The 21,464-nt window shown below is 42.5% G+C and overlaps 2 protein-coding genes across 7 annotated transcripts in view; one reads left to right on the top strand and one right to left on the bottom strand.

Annotated features, from left to right (window-relative positions):
* The window catches only part of LOC308094700 (uncharacterized protein), a 353,814-nt gene that overhangs the window by 284,754 nt on the left and 47,596 nt on the right, over positions 1 to 21,464 (top strand). The window lies entirely within an intron of this gene.
* Positions 2,489 to 21,464, bottom strand: part of ubp1 (upstream binding protein 1) — a 37,939-nt gene continuing 18,963 nt past the window's right edge. The window contains exons 6-16 of one of the 6 annotated variants that reach the window (XM_080441501.1): positions 20,715 to 20,867; positions 20,080 to 20,190; positions 18,470 to 18,652; positions 15,886 to 15,992; positions 14,554 to 14,626; positions 12,837 to 12,930; positions 11,818 to 11,908; positions 10,234 to 10,352; positions 9,654 to 9,796; positions 7,458 to 7,509; positions 2,489 to 6,988 (exon numbers count right to left, since the gene is read on the bottom strand). In XM_080441501.1, coding sequence (XP_080297627.1) covers positions 6,951 to 6,988; positions 7,458 to 7,509; positions 9,654 to 9,796; positions 10,234 to 10,352; positions 11,818 to 11,908; positions 12,837 to 12,930; positions 14,554 to 14,626; positions 15,886 to 15,992; positions 18,470 to 18,652; positions 20,080 to 20,190; positions 20,715 to 20,867 — 1,164 coding nt within the window. In that variant the 3' untranslated portion in view covers positions 2,489 to 6,950. The remainder of the gene's footprint in view (positions 6,989 to 7,457; positions 7,510 to 9,653; positions 9,797 to 10,233; positions 10,353 to 11,817; positions 11,909 to 12,836; positions 12,931 to 14,553; positions 14,627 to 15,885; positions 15,993 to 18,469; positions 18,653 to 20,079; positions 20,191 to 20,714; positions 20,868 to 21,464) is intronic. The other 5 variants (XM_080441502.1, XM_080441503.1, XM_080441504.1 and 2 more) reach the window with 5 other exon arrangements.

The following is a 21,464-nucleotide window of genomic DNA, read 5'->3' as shown; positions in this document are numbered from 1 at the left end:
ACCTCATGGTTCAGGTTCAGTACAAGAAATGACCCAGAATACAGTTGTCAGGGTCATTAACCCATTAAGACTCGAGGCCGATTCTACCAATGCCTTCGAAATCAGTAACCCTTTGTGTGCCAAGGACCCCTCATCTGAAAATGTTTCGTTCCAGGGACAGGGTCATGTTTATTGTATGCTGTTTTACGACAGTGCGCTGAAAATAGCAGATCTACAAGCTCGCAATGCATCTCATTGTGAGCTTGTAGATTTTAATAGCTTATATATATAGTATAGACTAGCGCCGTCATCTCGTTTTTAATATTGTATTTAACTGAGTGAACACTGGATTTATTGACTACTTCTACTTTTGTCCACATGAGGGCGACAAAGGCCGATCTTTGCAAGTGCTGCTGTGATTTTGTGCACAGTAGCACTTGCAAAGATGGACCTTTGTCGCCCTCATGTGGACAAACGTCGAGTACTTTTTCCAGCATATCAGACCAACACATGATTTGTGTGCTTACTCTCCCCCTCTTATGGGTGGGACCTTCCAGGGCTTTCTCCCCTGCCTATAGACTTCAGACCCTTGCCTTGCCCTAGCAGCACTGAATGTTTTCTGGCCTCAGGAGTAGCTGCTTCCCCAGCTACTCTTTGTGAGGCCTTCTAACGTTACATAGAATCTCCTCCTGCATAGGTTTCTCCTCTATATACTGTATGTTTTCTGCCAATACATTAGTTAGTTGACCATGAAACAACCATGATACTGACCATGATACTGATAGTTAGTTGCCCATGCTACTGACCAGGATACTGAACATAGGTACTGACCATGATACTACCATGATACTGACATTTTTTTTTTCTTAAATCTTTTATCCCACGATTTTGTAACCCTATTTTTTACACCCAGTGCCAATTGTCTATGTAATAGAAATAGACTACCTTCCCTCTGCCAACCTAGGGAGGCCAGGACCGAGCTCATGCCTCCTTCAATGCATGAGAGCCAACTGACCTTCTTGTCACCTGACAGGGGAGAGTTTCCCTGGTTGGACGTAGCGCGTGGAAGGAACACGTTATTCCAACCAGTTCCTTTCCCCTCCATCAGGCGCCCCGGCTGGCCAGGGGGAGGCAGTATAGTGACCAGGATTACTGCATGTTTTTGTGAGGGTACCTACCCTTGGGAACACGGGGAGAACATGCAAACTCCACACAGAAAGGCCCTTTCGCCAACCCCACCTTGGGTATGGGCACTGATGACACGGAGAGAACACGCCCCCAGCGGGAATCGAACCCAGGACCTTCTAGCTGTGAGGCGACAGCGTTACCGACTGCGCCACCTTGCCCCACCATGGTACTGACATGATAATACGGACTATGATACTGACCAGATACTACTATGATACTGACCATGATACTGCGGCCTACCATATGAAGTAGCCTGGTAAACCATCCATTGTGGAAATCGCATTCCATTTGATTTAAATGAAAATTTAATTAAATTCCGCTACCGGTTGAATGACAATTAAATTGCCTGAACACCAGGCTAATGATGTGTATTCTTCCAGAACAAAAGCAGAAAGCAGACGAGAACTGTATGAAATCATTTATTTCCAGTAGAGGTGGTTGTGTACACATCTCCAGCATATACGCTACTGTGCACATAAGCATCATCATCATCAACATTAGGATGTACAACACATTGTGATCATCTCTCCTGCTGTCTCTCTCACACACACACAAAGAGAGGACAGGCTTTTCGGGGGAATCTAACTGTTATACTTGGATGTGCGATGGTGTCGCGCACCTAAAACAGCAGATCTATTGCGATGCCTTGTGAGCTTGTAGATCGGCCATTTTCGGTGAGCGACATGATGACATGACACGGTCACTTGGCATTACGTTCATTTGGTTTTACGTTTAAGTACTCGGTAAATTCCAAGTCTGTGATGGATGGTGTTGATTTTACTGAGCTTTGCTACCTCACATACAGTGCCTGTGTTTTACCCCACAGTAGCAACAGTCCTCTGGTGTGAAGAGTAGCCCCGTCTGGGATTCGGTCGCATACGTTTATTGTCCCTGGTTTTAGTTGCCGGTGGATTTACAGCGTTGCTCTGTAGGAGGCGAGCCGTCTTAAAGTGTATTTGTTTTGATAAGACTTAGTATGAGGCTGTGGGGGTACTGTGGCTGAGACATCTGCCTTAAAAAAATACATAAAATACAGAATATTGTTATTCATTGTATTTCTGTGGCCTTCTCCTAGCTAGCTTTTTGGACGATGTTTAAAGGTAAGCTCACTTTGGTAGAGATTTGGGTTGTGTAGTTTACCTTGCCATGATGTAACTCCAAGGTGGACAAGAAATGAAAAATAATTGATTAGAAATTGATAATTCAAAATATGCTCCTCATTGACTTAGATTGTACGGTAAAACAGCTCTAAAAAAAACGCAAAATAAGTTTGATTCAGACAATATAGAACATCACCAAAACCAGTACTGTTTTTTATATAATATATAAATATGTGAACTTCCTGTTGATGTCCACCTGTCTTGTCCACCTTTGGAGTTACATCATGGCAAGGCAAATACACAACCAAAACCTCTACCAAAGTGGTCTTGCCCTTTAAATGATTTTGTCAACCTGTTAATCTCTAACAGTTTAGGTCAAAATGAAGTGTGTCGTTTATATTAAGACATATATAGGACCATGTCAATACGTTAAAATGTGCAAAAAAGGCGTAAAATCGGTTATAGCAGAACACACCCCTATTCCACCGGCAACCTCAGACCAGGGATGGTAAACCTTATGTGACTGAATCCAGTTGTCATAATGTTTGGTGACTGACTGGTGAGGTTACCAGAGACGGAGCCAGTGTGTAGAGACGTTAAAACAAAACCCAAAAATAAATAAATAAATGTAGATGCTTTTTTTAAGTTTTGACATGATTCTGATCGGGTTGTTTTTAAAACCTCCCTCTCACGGGCAAATAAGAAAAGTGAACGACGAAGAAGGGTGATTTAAACTTGGGTTTATAGCGAGCCGGTTGTCAAGCCCTGGAAAAAACAGCCGATCTTACAACCTCGGATCGGCAATTCTTTTTTTTTTGGGGCACACGACACGGCGCACGACCAAGTATAGATCGGGCAGGAGGTTTGTGGGACATGGGGACAACACACACACAGATCAGGTTCTGTGGCGTTCAGTGCAGACTTGGTCTTTAGGTTGTGGAGAAAAAAAACAAAAGTAAAAGAGGAGGGGGTCTAAAAATGTCCCTCTCTCCCCTCTCTCATCCTCTCCCACACCTCCCCTCCATGCTCTTCAATACATGGCAATCTAAACACGGTTATCATCACTATGCTTGACAAGGAGCAAAACAGACTTCATGTGACTACAGGTAAACAATAAGAGTTAATCGACCACATGAACCCCGAGCATTGGGCGTGTCATAATAGGGTGAACATTCGGCAAAAAGATTTAACGAAAAGGCAACAATCAGCATAAAATGGTCTACAAGCTCACAACGTGCGCCGAGCTCGTGGATCTTGCCATTTTCGCCACACATGACGTACAAGGACGTATATTATAGGGTTTAAGTGGTTAAGTCTCCGAGAAGGGAAAATGACACTCATGCACACGCAAAAAAAAAAGAAAAAAGTATTAACCCATTGATACCTGGAACGCTTCTGTCACTTTAGATGCCTTTGGCTATTCAAAAATAGCAGATATACAAGCTCATAGCGCGGCACCGAGTGCCGCGCTACGAGCTTGTAGATCTGCTATTTTTGAAAAATCGTGAAAAAATATATTTTATATTTTTTTCAAAAAACTGTTAGGATTTAGATTTTTTTTTAAAGAATCGCCTCAGGTCTTAATGGGTTAAGCTGTCTGTCGATGGAATCCTCATATTATGTCCAAAACTGTGTGTCGTCATGACCACCAGGTGTGATGATGACACGGCAGGTTTGACCAGACGTCTCCAAAATGATTCATTCATTCATTCATTGATGATGATGAGGATGACAGAGGGACAGTTTGAGGCCTGTGTGCCACAACGTCCAGCAATCACTATGTTTTCTAAGACAGGAGGTTCTCAAACCTGCGGGCCAGGGCCCACTGGTGGGCCCGCAAATAATGGGCAAAAATACTGAGATTTCTATGATAATATAACTGGTTTCTTTAAAACCATGAAAAATGAGTTTTCATTGTGATACCGATAAATAGCAACTTTAAAAAAAAGTATACGACGGTGATTCCACTGATCCCAGCTGTGACACCAAATTGATTGGTTTATAATTACAAATAAACATGCTCTGAATATGCATGTGGGCCCACACCCATCTTGACCCATTTTCTAGTGGGCCCTCTGATCCAGAACAGGTTGAGAACCACTCAAACCGGTTCTTGCCTAGTGCCAATCTGGCCCTAGGCATCACGCCTCACACAATCATGTCCCCATGTCCTCCAGCTGGCTTCCGTTTACACCTGACATTAACCCATTAAGGCCTGAGTCCGATTCTTAAAATGTTTTGTAAATCCTAAGATTTTTGAAAAAAATATTAAAAAAATATTTTTTTACGATTTTTCAAAAATAGCAGATCTACAAGCTCATAGCGCGGCACTCGGTGCCGCGCTATGAGCTTGTATATCTGCTATTTTTGAATAGCCAAAGAAACCTAAGGTGACACAGATGCGTTCCAGGTCTAAGTGGGTTAAAGATATGTCCCATGTACCAATACACGCAGTACAGACATCACACAGCAACCTGCTATCAAGAGCCCGACTTATGCCGAACGACCAGTGAGAATGACAATAAAACACAAGTAACTTTGATGATCGAATTTTTTTTTTTTAAACACATTGACATCTCGCTCCCATCCCGCTTCCATTCTATCTCCTTACTAAAAACCTCTGTATCTCCTTAACTTTTTTTACAGTGGGCAAAACGAGTCATTCTCGACGAGCGATCGCTCCGCAATGGTGACTCGCGTGAGACATGTTGTTGTTCCAGGCTTTAGCCAGGAGCATCGCGCAACCTACACACGCATGCATTTTGTTTTCATGGATCGCTCGTGGTGGAGTCTACAGATTTAAACGGCACAACGCAGCGCAAACGGTGAGATTTCTGGCACCGAACGTAATCTGTTATTATAAAATTCTGGCACCCAATGTGTTAATTAAAAACGAACTTTATTTGATTTAACCACCATTTTTCCAAAAACAGACGCTCTATAAGCTCACAACACGATGCAAGGCACAGCATTTTAAGCTTGTAGATTAATATATATATATATATTTAATGACATGTCCAAAAACGGTATGCCTGGTTCAAAGTGGTTACAACTTGGGACAAATTGGCTGCATGATTGCCGATACATTGGAAAAATAAGATATCGCTGTGCTCATCATCATTACTGCCTTGTAATATTTACATCCTTTAGAAAGAAGCACCGTTACCACTGTTGCGATCAAGATGCCATTGTTTTAGTTCAGGCGAACTATTAAGCTGTGTGTCACCTTTTACATAATCATCATTTACACTTGACTGCTAATGCCCGATTTATACTTGGTTGCGCGTCGTGTCGCACGCGTAAAATAGCCGAACTAGATCGCCGCAACACCGGTGGCGCCGATTGGCCACATTAACTCATTCAGTACCAATGATGTGGAACACGTAAAAAGCCCAGAGTGCCAATGACGTGCGACAGAACAGTATTTTCAGTGTTTTCCGGAAATAACATGATCACAACAAAGTCCGATCTAATGTTAAAATGTATTTAGAAAAAATACATTTTCTCTGCTTTATTTTTTTCTGCGTTTTTTTGGGGGCGAGAACAAGCTGTATTCAACGGCCAATAACTAAAGGACGGCTCTTGAAAGGTTAGTAAAAAAATGCTCAAAAATGCCGGCACTGGCTGCAGACTGTTCTGAAAAAACTCTGGCAGTGAATGAGTTGAGGGTGCTTCATTTAAATGTGTCCCCAGTGTCTCTCTGTCTCAGGCTACTTATCCTGTTTTGCCGGGACTCATCTTAAAGCCAGGTGTGAACGGTGTCTTAACACGGTTGAATGATCGAGGGAAAACGTTTCTCAACGTCCGGTCCAGGAGCCCAACCAGGGTCACAGACCCATGGATTTAAGCAAAATAAAGACCTCACGACTGAAAAAAAAAAAAAATCCTCTTATGCGATTTCTGAAACAGTGTGGAAAGCGCCACACACACACACACTAGCACTGTTTCCCAAACAATTACCAGAATAATATGTAAAATTATGTTTTAGCAATATTGTTCCTGCAGTTCTTCAACTTTAATCTATGAGGGTTACAGACCCGTTAAAGGGTCTATTTAGACCCCCTGGTGGTCCCCAGACCCGACGTTTCAGAACCAGAGATGGAGGTATCATGGAACACAGCCCAATGCTCAAAACGTTCGACAAGGCAAAGCAGCTAGAGGTTGCCTTCGCCCATGGATGTGTATTTATGTATGCATGTATATATATTATACACTATAAGTTGGCGGCTGGAGGTTATTTGTACTTTTACTGGCCTTTGTACGAGTTTGTGTTGTGACTTGGGGAGTCCCCCTATATTTTTAGGGGACAGTTCACAAAAAAAAAAAAAAAAAAAAAAACCACATAGCTCATCACAAGCTGCCCCACTGCCGTCAAAAAAACCTCCGTCACTTCCTTTAAAAACTCCCCTCCCCCTCTTTAAATGGTGTTTTCAATATGAAACAATGGACCCACCCATGTCAGATTCTAACATTTACATGGCTTTAAGCTCAATCTCTGGTGCCTTTTTTTTCCATCCCAACCACCTGAACAATGGAGAGAGAGTGAAGAGGGAGGAAGTTATGCGTGTGTGAGAGAGAGAGAGAGAGAGAGAGAGAGAGACACACACATAGAGGGAGTCTTCTGCTCTGAAAACAAAGAGGATGGAGTGTTAGTGATGTGGTCGGCCCTCCTCCTCCTCCATGCTACTTCAACACCAGGTGAAGACCCTCTCCCAATTCATCTGCAGAGAGAGAGAGAGAGAGAGAGAGAGAGAGAGAGAGAGAGGGAGAGAAATGGAAGTTGTGTTCAGTCCAGTGTTGATTTCGTCGACTAAAACTATGACGAAAAATGTTCGTCAACTACCTTTTTTCACTGAGGAAAACTAAATAAAAACTAAATAAAAACTATGCTATGACGACTAAAACTAAGAACAATTTTGTCAACAAATAAAAACTAGATTAAAATGTTGGGGAGGCACAATAGTGGAGAAGAGATCCAGTAGGAGTAAAAGACGAGTCATTTTATGTTTGGTTGCGTTCAGGTGTTGCGCTCTGAAAATAGCCGATCTACAAGCTCACAACATGTCGCACTGCGACGCGTTGGCAGACTGCCAGCGGAAAAAATCGCCGGCAGTCTGGGCTTTATTTATTTATTTGCTCTGACAGTGAATGAGTTAAAAGACAGCCAGGTTGGCGTATTGGGGGACTCACCTTTGAGAATGTGGATCAAAAAACAGCTCTCGTCGGGCAAGTTGTAAACCATCTGGAGAAGAGAAAAAGAACAACAACGGTTGACTGTTTAAGGTCGAAACATGTTTTTACAGAAGGGAACAGAAAATTCACCAAGATTGCCAAATAGACATCCAATTGTACAACACAGAAAGACAGAGGCCTCAAAGGACTTTTGCCTCAATTCGGGCGGGTTGAAGTTAAAATATTATTCATTAATGCAGAACCCCCTGCGAATGGTCCAGGGACCCCTTGGGGGCTGAGGATATTGTTGCACGGATATTAACCCATTAAGACCTGGAACATCATCGTCATTTTTAGATTTGAGCTAAAAAGCATTATTTTACACTTTGGCTATTCAAAAATAGCAGATATACAAGCTCGTAGCGCGGCACCGAGTGCCGCGCTACGAGCTTGTAGATCTGCTATTTTTGAAAAATCGTGAAAATGTGTGCAAATCTTTGAATATATATATTTTTTAAAGCGAACATTTTTAACTCAAATCTTTGCTTCTGGGGGGGTCCCTGGAACAAGATATTTTGATGGGGGTCCGCGGCCAAATACATATAATTTTGGGGGTCCTTGACATGAAAAAGATTGTTATAGAAACATAAGTTTTTTACAGAATACTGTTGAGATTTATGAGACATGTAGAATCGGCTTCAGGTCTCAATGGGTTAATACATGTGCGCCTTGAGATTCTGACTCGTCATTTGTTGTGCCCTGGGCAAAAAAAAAAACGCTTAAAAACACTATGTTGTAGTACCAGGGGCACCCTCGGGTGGCGCAGTGGTAAAGTCCCTGCCCACCACCACGGAGGTTGTGGGTTCGAATCCACCGTGGTGCATCCGGCTTTGTCGGGCGTCTAACCGAACACAATTGACCCGTGTTCAGGGGGAGGGAAGCCGGACGGGGAGGAGGAGGGTGATATTGGTCATTGCATGTACTCCTACGGGCTGGGGGGGTATAGTCAGGGGATATTAAAAAAATCTTGGAATAAATTCCTTACCAAAAAGATTCTTCACCAATGTGTTTGTAAAGGTGTCTAGTAACACATCTCACAAAGACTGAAATGCAGTCCCCCTAGGAGAATTTTTGACAGCTCCTTAAATTTGGGGTACCCACCATAACCTTGGTAAAAAAAAATAATAAAAAAAAAATCTAAATTTAATTCTGTTTTGAGTAGCATGTGAGGTGTCAAACTAGGGTGTTTTTATGATTCTGAATCCATTGCAAGCATTTGTTTTGCACCAAAACCACTCCTTGGGCTAAAAACGGCCCAATCTCAATGGGCTTTTACACAAAAAGTATACCTGGAAAAGGATGGCTATGGCCGTTTTTTAGCCCAAGGAGTGGTTTTGGTGCAAAACAAATGCTTGCAATGGATTCAGAATCATAAAAACACCCTAGTTTGACCCCTCACATGCTACTTAAAACAGAATTAAATTTTGATGTTTTTGGGGGATTTTTTTTAACCAAGGTTATGGTGGGTACCCCAACTTTAACACATTGACTGCCAGAATTATTTAATAATTTTTTAGCCAGTGCCAGAGTTTTTCATTGGAAAAAAAAAAGTACTCAGGAGCCGAAATACAGCATTTTTAAGTTTTAAGTTAACAAGGAAGTGGATAGGAGTCTAGATCTTCAACTAATCATATCTCCTTGGTCTTTGGGTGAAATTGGAAAAAAAAAAACATTAAAAAAAAATAGTTTTTTTTTTTTTTTTTTTTTTACTTCACGTAGATCTACGCGATTGGCACGTGGCGGCTTTAAAGCGGTTCGCGTAGATCTACGTGATTGGCAGTCAATGTGTTAAGGAGCTGTCAAAAATTCTCCTAGGGGGACTGCATTTCAGTCTTTGTGAGATGTGTTACTAGACACCTTTACAAACACATTGGCGAAGATTTTTTTGGTAAGGAATTTATTCCAAGATTGGAAAAATATTCTGCTAATATCCCCTGACTAGTAGCACCTGTTAGCAGGGAGTGTTGGGCGGGAGGAGTAGAACGAAGGCTCTACGTCCTCCTGGTGGAGGCTCCTCACTGACAGGTGAGTCAGTGGGATACGACCGCAGTGACAACACAGAAATATGTGTGGGGGAGGAAATAATTGGCATAATGACTAAATTGGGGAGAAAAAGGGGGTAGAAATGATTTAAAAAACACTGTGTTGTAGTACCTGGTCGCTAAGCAGGATATGGATGCCGGTGGGACCCTGCCGGTACACCTGGTTGATGTTCCCCAGAGGAAGGCTGCACACGCTGGCCATCTTACGGATCAGCTCTGCTGCCGTCAGCTCCTCCAGGTACAGAGCATGATAGACTGAAAACACACACACACACACGTTTATATTACTATACTTGCAAGGACAAATGTCACATCTAATTTGTGCTGTTGTACTGTAGCTCTGCCATTGTTTTGGTGCCCAAACACAAGGTATAAATCAGCTCAACTCCAACCTGAACCAAAACCCGAACCTCTAAATGCCTAAAAACAACCTGAATCTTTCCCCAATTTTAAGCCCAACTCAAAAAATATTGCGTTAACCTTCAAGGAACCATTTATCTAGTAAAGGACCAAGAACATTGTCCTTGCAACGTCCATTTCTCAAGTTCTACTATACTTGTGGGGACATTTGGCCCTCACAAGTACAGCAACACTAGTACACAAACTAGCCAGCTTGGTGCTGAGATACAGCGACCCCGTACATACGCCATGGAACACAGCTAGCCTCTAGCCAGGCACAGAGAGCCGTGTACCGTATAAATTGGACGGGTTGCTGTGGTCTCCATTCTCGCTGTTACACCGTCTCTCCAGCAGGGGGCTCTCAGTTGCAGACTCCTGACAGACGTACAACGTCAACCTGGGACGCACTGACCTGTGTACACACACACACACACACACACACACACACACACACACACGTTGAGCAATGGGCATGTTTGAAAATGTTCCTGTGGGGAACACCCATTAGCCTCCGTATTATATCGTTGTTGAAACCTCTCATCTCCATATTTTAACTTGTTTTATTTTTTTCCGTAAATTAACGCCCTACTTGATCATACTACTGTGTCACAAAAAAAAGCATCTAAAGTAGAGCTTTTAGATCTGCTGTTTTTTTTTGTGCTATTTTTTAATCCTGAAAAGTAACAGTTTTGGACATTTCCTTTTGTTTTATTCTGTGTTTCTTTCTCTTCTGCCTTGTTTGACGATATGAGCCAGCAGTTAACAAGCCTTTCTGGATCAGGATTCAGGACCCACTTGAAAACTAATCTGGAAAAGCGTTGGCAGCCCACCCACCTGACCATTCCCCACGTAAAGCGTTGGCAGCCCACCCACCTGACCATTCCCCACGTAAAGCGGCAGGCATTTCGGCTGCCGTGTTATAACATTTTTACATTTCTTTGGCTATTCAAAAATAGCAGATATACTAGCTTGTGGATCTGCTATTTTTTGAAAATGTGTGCAAATCTTTGAATTATATATATATATATATATATATATATATATATATATATATATATATATATATATATATATATATATATATATATATATATATATATATATATATATGTTTTAAAATATATAACATTTTTAACTCTGATCTATGCTTCTGGGCGGCCAAATACATATCATTTTGGGGGTCCTTGACATGGAAAAGTTGGAGCACCACTGATACAGCAACATACTGTGAGGATTTAGAAAACATTTGGGGGCGCAATATCCTCACTAATATACAGGCAATATCCTCAGTAATATACAGGCAATATCCTCACTAATATACAGGCAATATCCTCACTAATATACAGGCAATATCCTCAGTAATATACAGGCAATATCCTCACTAATATACAGGCAATATCCTCACTAATATACAGGCAATATCCTCAGTAATATACAGGCAATATCCTCACTAATATACAGGCAATATCCTCACTAATATACAGGCAATATCCTCACTAATATACAGGCAATATCCTCACTAATATACAGGCAATATCCTCAGTAATATACAGGCAATATCCTCACTAATATACAGGCAATATCCTCACTAATATACAGGCAATATCCTCACTAATATACAGGCAATATCCTCACTAATATACAGGCAATATCCTCACTAATATACAGGCAATATCCTCACTAATATACAGGCACGTGTTGACCCTATTCCCACGGGCCCAATACATACAGTAGTTGACCGATCCCCATGGGCTACACAAAGTATCTTCATCGAAAATAGACAGATAGCTGCAGTTTTCGGCGAATGTTGCCTCCAGAATAGGAATGCTAAGGTTTCAACGGTTAACATGTTTATGGTTGGTTGCGGTCGAACCCACCTGGATTTCAGAGCGTTGTAGAGCCTAATGCCGTCAGCCGGCCCACAGATCTGGACCAGGTCTTCTCGCGTCAGCTTCAACAAATCAGAACCTACACAGGCAGCCAAAAAGAAAGCATTTATTGCTGCACAAGTTGGTTAAATGAATGGGAAATACTGTGAAGAACAGTCGTAGTCAGTTATTTTGGGAACAAAATCCCCCCACTCCCCCATCTATTTGTTTCTCCCATCGACAGTCAGCTCCATGCACAATTCTATGCTCCTTATCATGGGAATGAATTCAAACCAGTGGTTTCTCAAACCTTTTTAATTTCAAGGACCCCCATAACCCTGAGAGAGTGTACAAAATGGAACCCTAGTAGGGGTGTAACGATACATTTTAACAGCGATACGATACGCATCACGATACAGGGCTGACGATACGATACATGGACGATGTTGGTTCATTCATGGCGATACGATTCAATGATTTAAAATCAATACAGTAACTATTTAGCAAAACAATTTAATCTGTGTGAAACGTGTGGATAGTGCAGGTTTTTTAAGGGTAAAATGTATTATGGATATAAATAAGTAAACACTGATTCTCTGGCTAATACATGGACATTGTATTTGAACACATTATGGACAAACCCTCACCTTGACATGAACACAGAGAATACACACATTTATCGATAAACCAAGTGTACCCAAGTGAAGTAATTAAACCCCTCTTTCTCTCTTTTCTTAAAATTGCTAAATACAACGAGCAAGTAGGCTACTTACTATCGATAAATCGATTATTTGCATTGCAAACCGATTCGATACAAAGCCAAACAATACAATGTTTTGCTGTTTGCATATCGATATGGTAGATCTTTGAAAATTAACATACATTTTTCGATGCAGTTACTATATCGTTACTAAGGGTTCCATTTCTATACCAGGGTTACCCTGGTATAGAAATGGAACCCTTAGTGCACAAATGGAACCCAAACGGACCCTTGCGGGTGTGTGTGTGAGAGGCACTGTGTTGTGTACCTGAGAAGTGAGAGAAGACTCGTGCGTACGAGTTGAAGCGATTCTTCAGCAGCCATTTCTGCGTGTCCTGTATGGAGGCGGTGGGACTCAACTGCTGCAAGGTGAAAAAAAACACAGAGGAAAAACTTAAGCATCAACCCCCACAGCACAGCGGGCTCACCTCCATTCACACCTGTTCCGTCTGTGACATTATGGCTGAAATCTCTATCTAGATTATGTTTATTTGCATGGTGATAATGAGATATCACTAGGGGTGTGCCGATATATCGTCCCGCGATATATCGCGATACGTTTTCGTGACGATATGTATCGTTTCTTTTTTTTAACAATAATAATTATCAGGCATGCAAACAGCCCCGAGGTGAAAAGGGTGACAACACTATTGCCCTATTTGGATTCAAAACGGCTATTGTAGCTGAAAAGCTACAAGTTCGCATATCTGAATAATGCAAAAACAGAATTATTTGTTTGCATTTGCTTTTTTTCTCCCCCATATATTTTTCATAATAAAAAAAGTGCGTATCGTATCGTATCGAAATCGTATCGAAGTTGTGAGCCAAATATCGTATCGTATCGTTTGGTGAAATTAGTGTATCGGCACACCCCTAGATATCACCAAGGATATTTTTCAGCTTTTATTTTATTTTTATAAATCTGGTCTATTGAACTGTGTGTAGGTTTTACAAAGATTGAGCCAATGAAAAGTACAAAAAAAAACTCCTCAAAACTGACTGTCAGTCAAACCACCTAAACTCCAGCTTTGGAGATGTTGTTTTTTCCATCATTGATTAGAATGAAGAAATCAGACGGGAAAGAAATCTCCACATTAACCCATTAAGGCCTGAGGTTCCGATTCTACAAAATGTCTTCTAAATCAGTTATAAAAACAGTTTAAAAAAAAAAAACTTGAGTTGCTATGTCAGTGGTTTTCAAAATGTTTAATGTCAAGGACTCCAAAATGTATATGTATTTGGCAGCGGACCCCCATCTCAAAATATTTTGTTCCAGGGACCCCCTAGGAGCAAAGATTTGAGTTACAAATGTTCACTTTAAAAGAATATATATATATTCAAAGATTTGCACACATTTTCACATTTATTCAAAAATAGCCAAAGTGTAAAATAATGCTTTTTAGCTCGAATCTAAAAATGACACAGATGCGTCCCAGGTCTTAATGGGTTAAGAAATCAGACATTATCCACATTAAATCCACAGAAATCTCCACATTAAAAGCTAACTCCACTGAGCTGTATGTGGGTAAAGTGATGATAACATAAAGGACACATTCAAGTATCTGACCGTGTATAAAGTCACCGTGCCAACTTTGATGAGGCAATGTTGTGTCCTGAAAAGATTATATTTTGGACATAGCTGGTTTATGCCCGACAGCAGAGATATGATAATGCAATATGATAATTAACCACTATATAATCTATGCTCCTAACCCAATATATAGTGCCCAATATATTTTGTTATATGACAAATAGGGGGGGGGGGAAATGCTGATCCACAATATGACATAAAAATGACATGCTCAAAATAAGGACACCAGGTTGATAGTGGTTAATTAATAGTTCAGTGACTGATCGTTTACATTATTGGAGTCAACATCTAGGCAGTAATTTACAAATGAAAGAAAAGCGGCATCATGAGACGTGATAAAAACATGTGTTTGTAGGGTTTGACCTTATGACCTGCAGAGAGAGCGGAGACATACCTCTGATGTGCAGAGGCTGCCAGGGTCCACCTGGTGATTGGGTGACGACGAGTCACTGGAGGACGATAGATAGCTTTTAGACAAGAGTGTTGAAGAACATCAATGGGATTCAGCGTTTATTACACCTTTATGCCAAATGCACACACACACACAAACATACTCACACACTCACAAATGTTTGCATTACTACACTTGTGAGGACATTTTAGGACAGCTATTTTTGTGAATGACATTTTTTTTCTTTTATGTAACCAAAAGCCCCCGGAACCGGAGGAGGATTTTTGAAGCCACAGATTCTTGGTATATTGCAAGACTTGCAACATGGAAGCGGCTCGTTGGAAATCACTCAACGGTACCTGCGTACCACCTGTTCCTACATGTCACATGATGCAGGAGGCAGCAGGACCGTTGAGTTATTGAAAACGAGCGCTTCCAAACTCACACTTTAACCCATTGAGACCTGAAGCCGATTCCGAGTCTCCTAAATACCAACAGTATTCTGAAAAACCTTTGGCCGCGGACCCCCATCAAAATATCTTGTTCCAGGGACCCCCCCAGAAGCAAAGATTTGAGTTAAAAATGTTCGCCTTAAATATATATTCAAAGATTTGCACACATTTTCACGATTTTTCAAAAATAGCAGATCTACAAGCTCGTAGCGCGGCACTCGGTGCCGCGCTATGAGCTTGTAGATCTGCTATTTTTGAATAGCCTAAAGTGTAAAATAATGCTTTTTAGCTCATATCTAAAAATGACACAGTTCCAGGTCTTAATGGGTTAAAAAAAAAAATATCGCCTGCACGGAATGTATTGACAGAAAGTAGCTCATAAACATGTCTCTACGGTGGATTTTAATGAAACAAAAACTTTGCAGATAGAAAGAGGATAATTCAAGCTTTTCCGTACAGCTGCCACATTTGGTGAGTTTAACGTCGTTTAATACAATCAGAAAGGACTTTTCTGTTTGGATGTATATGGGGCTGTCAAGGCCAGAAAGTCGTTTTTTTTTGCCACTCAGTAGGCGTTCCCGCATAACTTCTGGGTGTACGATGATGTCAAGACGCATAGCCTCTATAGGTGGGAGCGGGGCCGTCCGTTCTCTAGATACATTATAACTCTATGCTGATGACTGTAATGTAATGTAATGTATGCTCCTAAACCCTAAAGCTGAACAGTTGACCTAAAAGCGCACAAAGCGTTACTTACAACAGCTGTTTTTGATGCACCAACGCCAGCACATAACTAAGTATAAATCAGGCATAACTCTAAACATTTGGCCCTCACAAGAATAGTAATACAAGTACACACACACACACACAAACACACAGTTACCTGTCCAGTACGGTGGATGCTGTGTAGGTAGAGAGTGGGGCGGAGGTGAAGGAGGGGCTAGCTGCCTGGTTGCTGCTGACGTATGCAGTGTCCGGCCATGGAGAACACTGGGACAACACACACACACACACGCACGTTCATAAAGGCCACAGTTACATGTGTGGGCTCACACTCACTCACACTCACACACACACACACACACATTGGAGATGCGTTCACACCGGACGCGATAAGAATCAAACGCTTAAATCGCGGGAGTCGTGTCGGACCTATTCAACTGACATTTTGGGAATCTGGTTGTCGGCAGGATCTGTGGTGTTGTGTGTGTGTGTGTGTGTGTGTGTCAGTGTTGATTTCGTTGACTAAAACTATGACGAAAAAAGTTAGTCGACTACCTTTTTTCACTGACGAAAAACTAAATATAAACTAAGCTATGATGACTAAAACTAAGACTAAATATATAGACAATTTCGTCAACAAATAAAAACTAGACTAAAATGTTAGTGATAGCTCTACAAGCTAACAATGTGTCGCGCTGCGACGTGTTGTGAGCTTGTAGATCTGCTATTTTCAGCATGCAACCAAGTGTAAAATCAGCCATTACGACGCCATCAAGGCACCGCCAGAATACATTTTAGTCGACGAAATCAACTGCAGATTTAGTCGACTAAACGTCGGTAAACAATAAACTACTTCTCCAACTGGGTCTTCCTGCTCAAGTGGCTTCGGGTGTAGAAGAAAAATAATGGCCGCTGTCGTGTCTTTACATCAACTTAACAGTGAATCGTGTCGCTCAATAGATTGTTAGCGCGTCCGGTGTGAACATACCTTAACTAACCACTCAAACTCTATATACTTCATTGACCAGGGTCCTCTAGGGGTCTACGTATGTATACTTTGCCCCCTGTTTTTTCGCCCCTCGACACCAAACCCCCTTTGCTGAAAATAGCCGATCTACAAGCTCAACAACGCGTTACCAGCTCAGTGGCCTTGAGGTTTTAAAGAGTGTCCACCCAGAGATTGGGAGGTCGGGGTTCAATCCCTGGCCGGGTCAGTGCGCCTTATAGTGCGGATGCGCCTTATAATCCGATGCGCCTTATATATGTATCAATATTGGTTCCCTTGGTTTCCGCACTATAAGCCGCACCGTCAGTGCGCCTTATAGTGCGGATGCGCCTTATAATGCGGTGCGCCCTATATATGAAAATTATTGAAGGTGCGCCTTATACTCAGATGCGCCTTATAGTGCGGAAAATACGGTATATTAAAAAAAAAGTACACAATACCTCCCTGTTTGACACAAGGTGGTTGGATTGGGGGGCAAGTCCCTGTGACATACTAGTATCATTTCCAGGGGCGTGTACTTGTCCATCAAGCCGCCTAACACTATAGAAACATTAAAAGCGTTTATTTTTTCCCCAGGATTTTGTAACCCATTTATTCACCCAGTGCCAATTTCCCTATGTAATCCTGGGCGCTACTCTCCCTCTGTCAGCCTAGGGAGAGCCCAGAACTGAGCTCATGCCTCCTTCAATGCATGAGGAGCTAGCAGGCCGCTTCTTATCACCTGACAGGGGGGGGGGGGGGGGAGTTTCCCCGGTAGGACGTAGCGCGTGGAAGGAACACGTTATTCCAACCAGTTCCATGTTTTTTTGTGAGGGTTCCTACCCTAGGAGACACGGGGAGAACATGTAAACTCCACACAGAGGCGCCCTTTCGCCAACCCCACCTAGGATATGGGCACTGATGATGCGGAGGAGAGGACACGCCCCCCCAGTGCCCACAGCGTCCCTGGCGGGAATCGAACCCAGGACCTTCTAGCTGTGAGGCACTACGTTGAAAGCGTTTTGAACTTGTAGATCGGCTATTTGCGACTGAAGTCCTCCTACTGTGACATCATGCCCAGACTAGGAGACTCTAGGGTTCATGTAGTGAACACTGCAGGACACTCCACACTACTCTGGTACTAGGGAAAGTGTGTGTGTGTGGGGGTGGGGGGGGGGGTGTTTGGCAATGGGAGAAAGGAGACCTTTCTGCTTTTAGAGGCAGCATCTACCCCGCTCTACAACAAAGAGGAAAAGCCTTAGCTCTGGTCCATAGCGTTAGAAGGAGTTCTCCTTAAGGCTATGTTACTTTCGATCCTTTCCCCTCACACCCGCGGTAGCGCAGCCTCTCGTCTATAGTAAAAAATAAAATACACTTTTGTTGCTCACCAAAACAATGACGGTTTTATGGAGTTGAAAGCCTACCGTCTAAAATACACTTTTTGGCCAGAAAAGAAAATATTTCAGATTTTTCCTTCTGGTGAAATATTTTCTTTTCTGGCCAAAAAGTGTATCTTAGACGTGAGGTGGGGGCTCAGAGTGTTCCCACTTAGTAGAGTAGGCTTTCAACTCCAAACAAAACGTCCTTGTTTAGGTGAGTAGCAAAAGCGTATATATTTTTTCCTACAGAGGAGAGGCTGTGCAGCCTGTGGTGCGTGAGGCGCAAAGGCTCGAAAGTCCCATAGCGTTAAGGAGAACTCCTTCTAACGCTATGGACCAGAGCTAGATAAAGCCTAGCTTAGCAGCCTACCGTACTTCACCTGTCTGTGTGGATAGAGTGATAGGTGGTGAGGAGGAGGAGGAGGAGTGGGTGGACAGAGCAGGGTGCTTACGCTGCCTCTCTTGGCCAGGGAGTCGCCACAGTCGGCAGGCAGCGTCCGTTTGCTGGACTTTTTCAGCTCGTGGTCGGCGCCCGCGTCCTCTATGATGGGCTCAAGCCTCATCTACACACAGACACACAGCACAGTGTTAGCCCAGCCAGCACAGCACCGCACCCACCGCGTGCACACAACCAACACACACACACACACCACAACGCACACAGGCTCTCCGCGCACTCCCCAGACATAATAACAACATCGACCAAGTCTTGCTATGAGTTGTTTTAGACCGGGAAAGAATCTGTGTCATTTTTTAGATTTCTTTCTACAAGCTCGTAAGATCTGCGATTTTTGAAATAATCGTGACAATTTGTGCTAATATTTAAATATATATATTTTTAAAGCGAACATTTGTAAAATATTTTGTTCCAGGGACCCCCAGAAGCAAAGCTTTAAAAAATATATATATATTCAAAGATTTGCACAAATTTTCACAATTTTTTCAAAAATAGCAGATCTACATGCTCATAGCGCGGCACTCGGTGCCGCGCTATGAGCTTGTATATCTGCTATTTTTGAATAGCCAAAGCAATCTAAAATGACACAGATACGTCCCCGGATTGAATGGGATAATGAAAAACCATTGGGAAAAACTTAACAAATGCCGGAAATTGAAGATGTAACAAATGAAACAAAAATTACCTATTGGTCTGGTGGAGATAATTTTATTTTTTATTTTTCAAACATTAAACCTTGAGTGTAACTACAAGTGGAATGTGTTCAGCATTTCTTTTGTTATCGAAGATCGTCCAATTTGTAAGACCGAAATTCTAATGTAAGCCTGAGCCCTAGTGTGTGTGTGTGTGTGTGTGTGTGTGTGTGTGTGTGTGTGTGTGTGTGTGTGTGTGTGTGTGTGTGTGTGTGTGTGTGTGTGTGTGTCTCCAGACATGGTTTTCAGTGGCAGTCGGACAAGAACAGAGCAACGGTAAGCGGAGAGCGTGGTTTTGTTTTTAGCGTGCGCACACTGCTGTGTGTGTCGTGTTGTTGTGTGCATGGGCTTGTGGGACTGCGCTGCTCTTTTGTGCGACTTTGTTTTTTTTGATTGTTCCCTAGGCTGGAGCTCACAGGCGTCCTTTTCTTTTGTGAGGGGAGAGAGAGACATAGAAAGAGAAATACAGACAAAGAGAGAGGGAAGGGGAGTTGTTGCTGATCTTTCATGGATTAAAGCTGCGAGTGAGGTCTTTCCACACCGTTTAATCCATAACGCAACACCTCTCTCCTCTTGTGTTTTTGGCATTGGAAATGTGAAAAAGAATACGACACCCCTCCTCTAAACTTTGGGGTATCTGCCTGTCAGACTTGCACGTTCCCTACGCACGCCGCTTCTGCAATAAATCCTAGACCTGGTTAATACTAGTGCCGTACTCTCTAGCCACTGACAATTTTGTCTTCGAACTCAGATCTAGGGAAGAGTTCTGGCTGGTTCTGGTTTCTTTGTTTTCAAGAAGGGTGACGGAAAGGGAGGGGTCTGTGTTTGAGGTCATACTGACCTCTGATAGGATAGTGGTGTCGTAAGAGGGCTGGTATTTCTCCTTCTCCTGAGGCGAGCGCTTCTCCATCTTCTCCCGGTCAGTTTTCTGCTTGCGGTCCGCCCCCTTTGGCTGAGGGTCGGGGAGGGAGAGAGAGAGAGAGAGAGAGAGAGAGTTAAAGAGTGATCACACTGGACCCCAAGGGGATTCAGCGGCAAATGATGGATGTCCGTAAGATAGGCCAATTATTTGAAAACTTTAGTTACCAGTTACCTTTGTAGATTTTAATTATTATTACAAAACATACATTAACCACTCGAAAATAGCCGATCTACAAGCTCACAATGCGTCGTGATACGACACAGTGTGGGCTTGTAGATCGGCTATTTTCGAAAGATTTTTATACATTTGAAAACTTGTAACGGGACATTCTGCATAATCAGTACTTCTACTTTTGGTACTTTAAGTAGATTTTGATGCCAATACTTTTATACTTTTAACTCAAGTACATTTTGAATTCCGGACTTTTACTTGTAACGGAGTATTTCTACATTGCAGTATTGACACTTTTACATAAGTAAACAATTTGGGTACTTTATGCACCACTGGATTACGACACATGGAGACGCCAGCTGCTTTGAGTTGCTTTTTTTTACCTTGAAGACTTTGATTTGGCAGGAGGCGGAGTGGAGGTGCTCCGTGTGCTCCCCGCTCTCTCCCTGGGCAAACGTGTCTAGCTGGATCCGGAAGGGGACTCCCTTCTCTCCGCCGTGTTTCCTGGGAGTGAACTCCGTGCTGATGCAGTGCACCTGGTGGTCACACGAGAACAAGCATTAACGCCATTATGTCAGCTACTTAGGGTGACCATACGTCCTCTTTTACCCGGACATGTCCTCTTTTGGGGGGCTGTCCGGCCTGTCCGGGGGGGGGTTATAAAATCCTTCAAATGTCCAGGGTTTTCAGAGTTTGGGTAGCGTGTACTGTATCTGTGTATCGGTAGGGGGGGGACGTATCTTAGCAACAATGAAAGCGCTAACTCTCATTAGTCGTGTCATGAGTAAATGAGCTGCTGAGCAAACTCTCAAGACACCAGAATCCTAGTGTTGCCATGTCTGCTTATTTACCGCAACTTCTGGACAAGATTTGGCTTGTTTTTCTGGCTTGTTTTTGGAGGTATGTTTCCTTATTTCTCTCACGAGACTTGGCAACACTGCTGACAGGCTGAGACACACTCACACACACACACACACACACACACTGGACAGCACATACATCGCGCTGCCTGTCATTCATTGAAAAAAACTCCGAAATCTACACTTCATGGAGTACGGTACATTTTTTTGTACCGAATTAACCGAAGGTAAAAAAAAATATTTAAAAAAAAGTAACAAACCCGGAAAAAGCGC

Source organism: Gymnoscopelus braueri (assembly GCF_963280865.1).
Source record: "Gymnoscopelus braueri genome assembly, chromosome: 11".
Taxonomy (NCBI): Eukaryota; Metazoa; Chordata; class Actinopteri; order Myctophiformes; family Myctophidae; genus Gymnoscopelus; species Gymnoscopelus braueri.
This window is presented reverse-complemented; position numbering and strand designations above follow the sequence as displayed.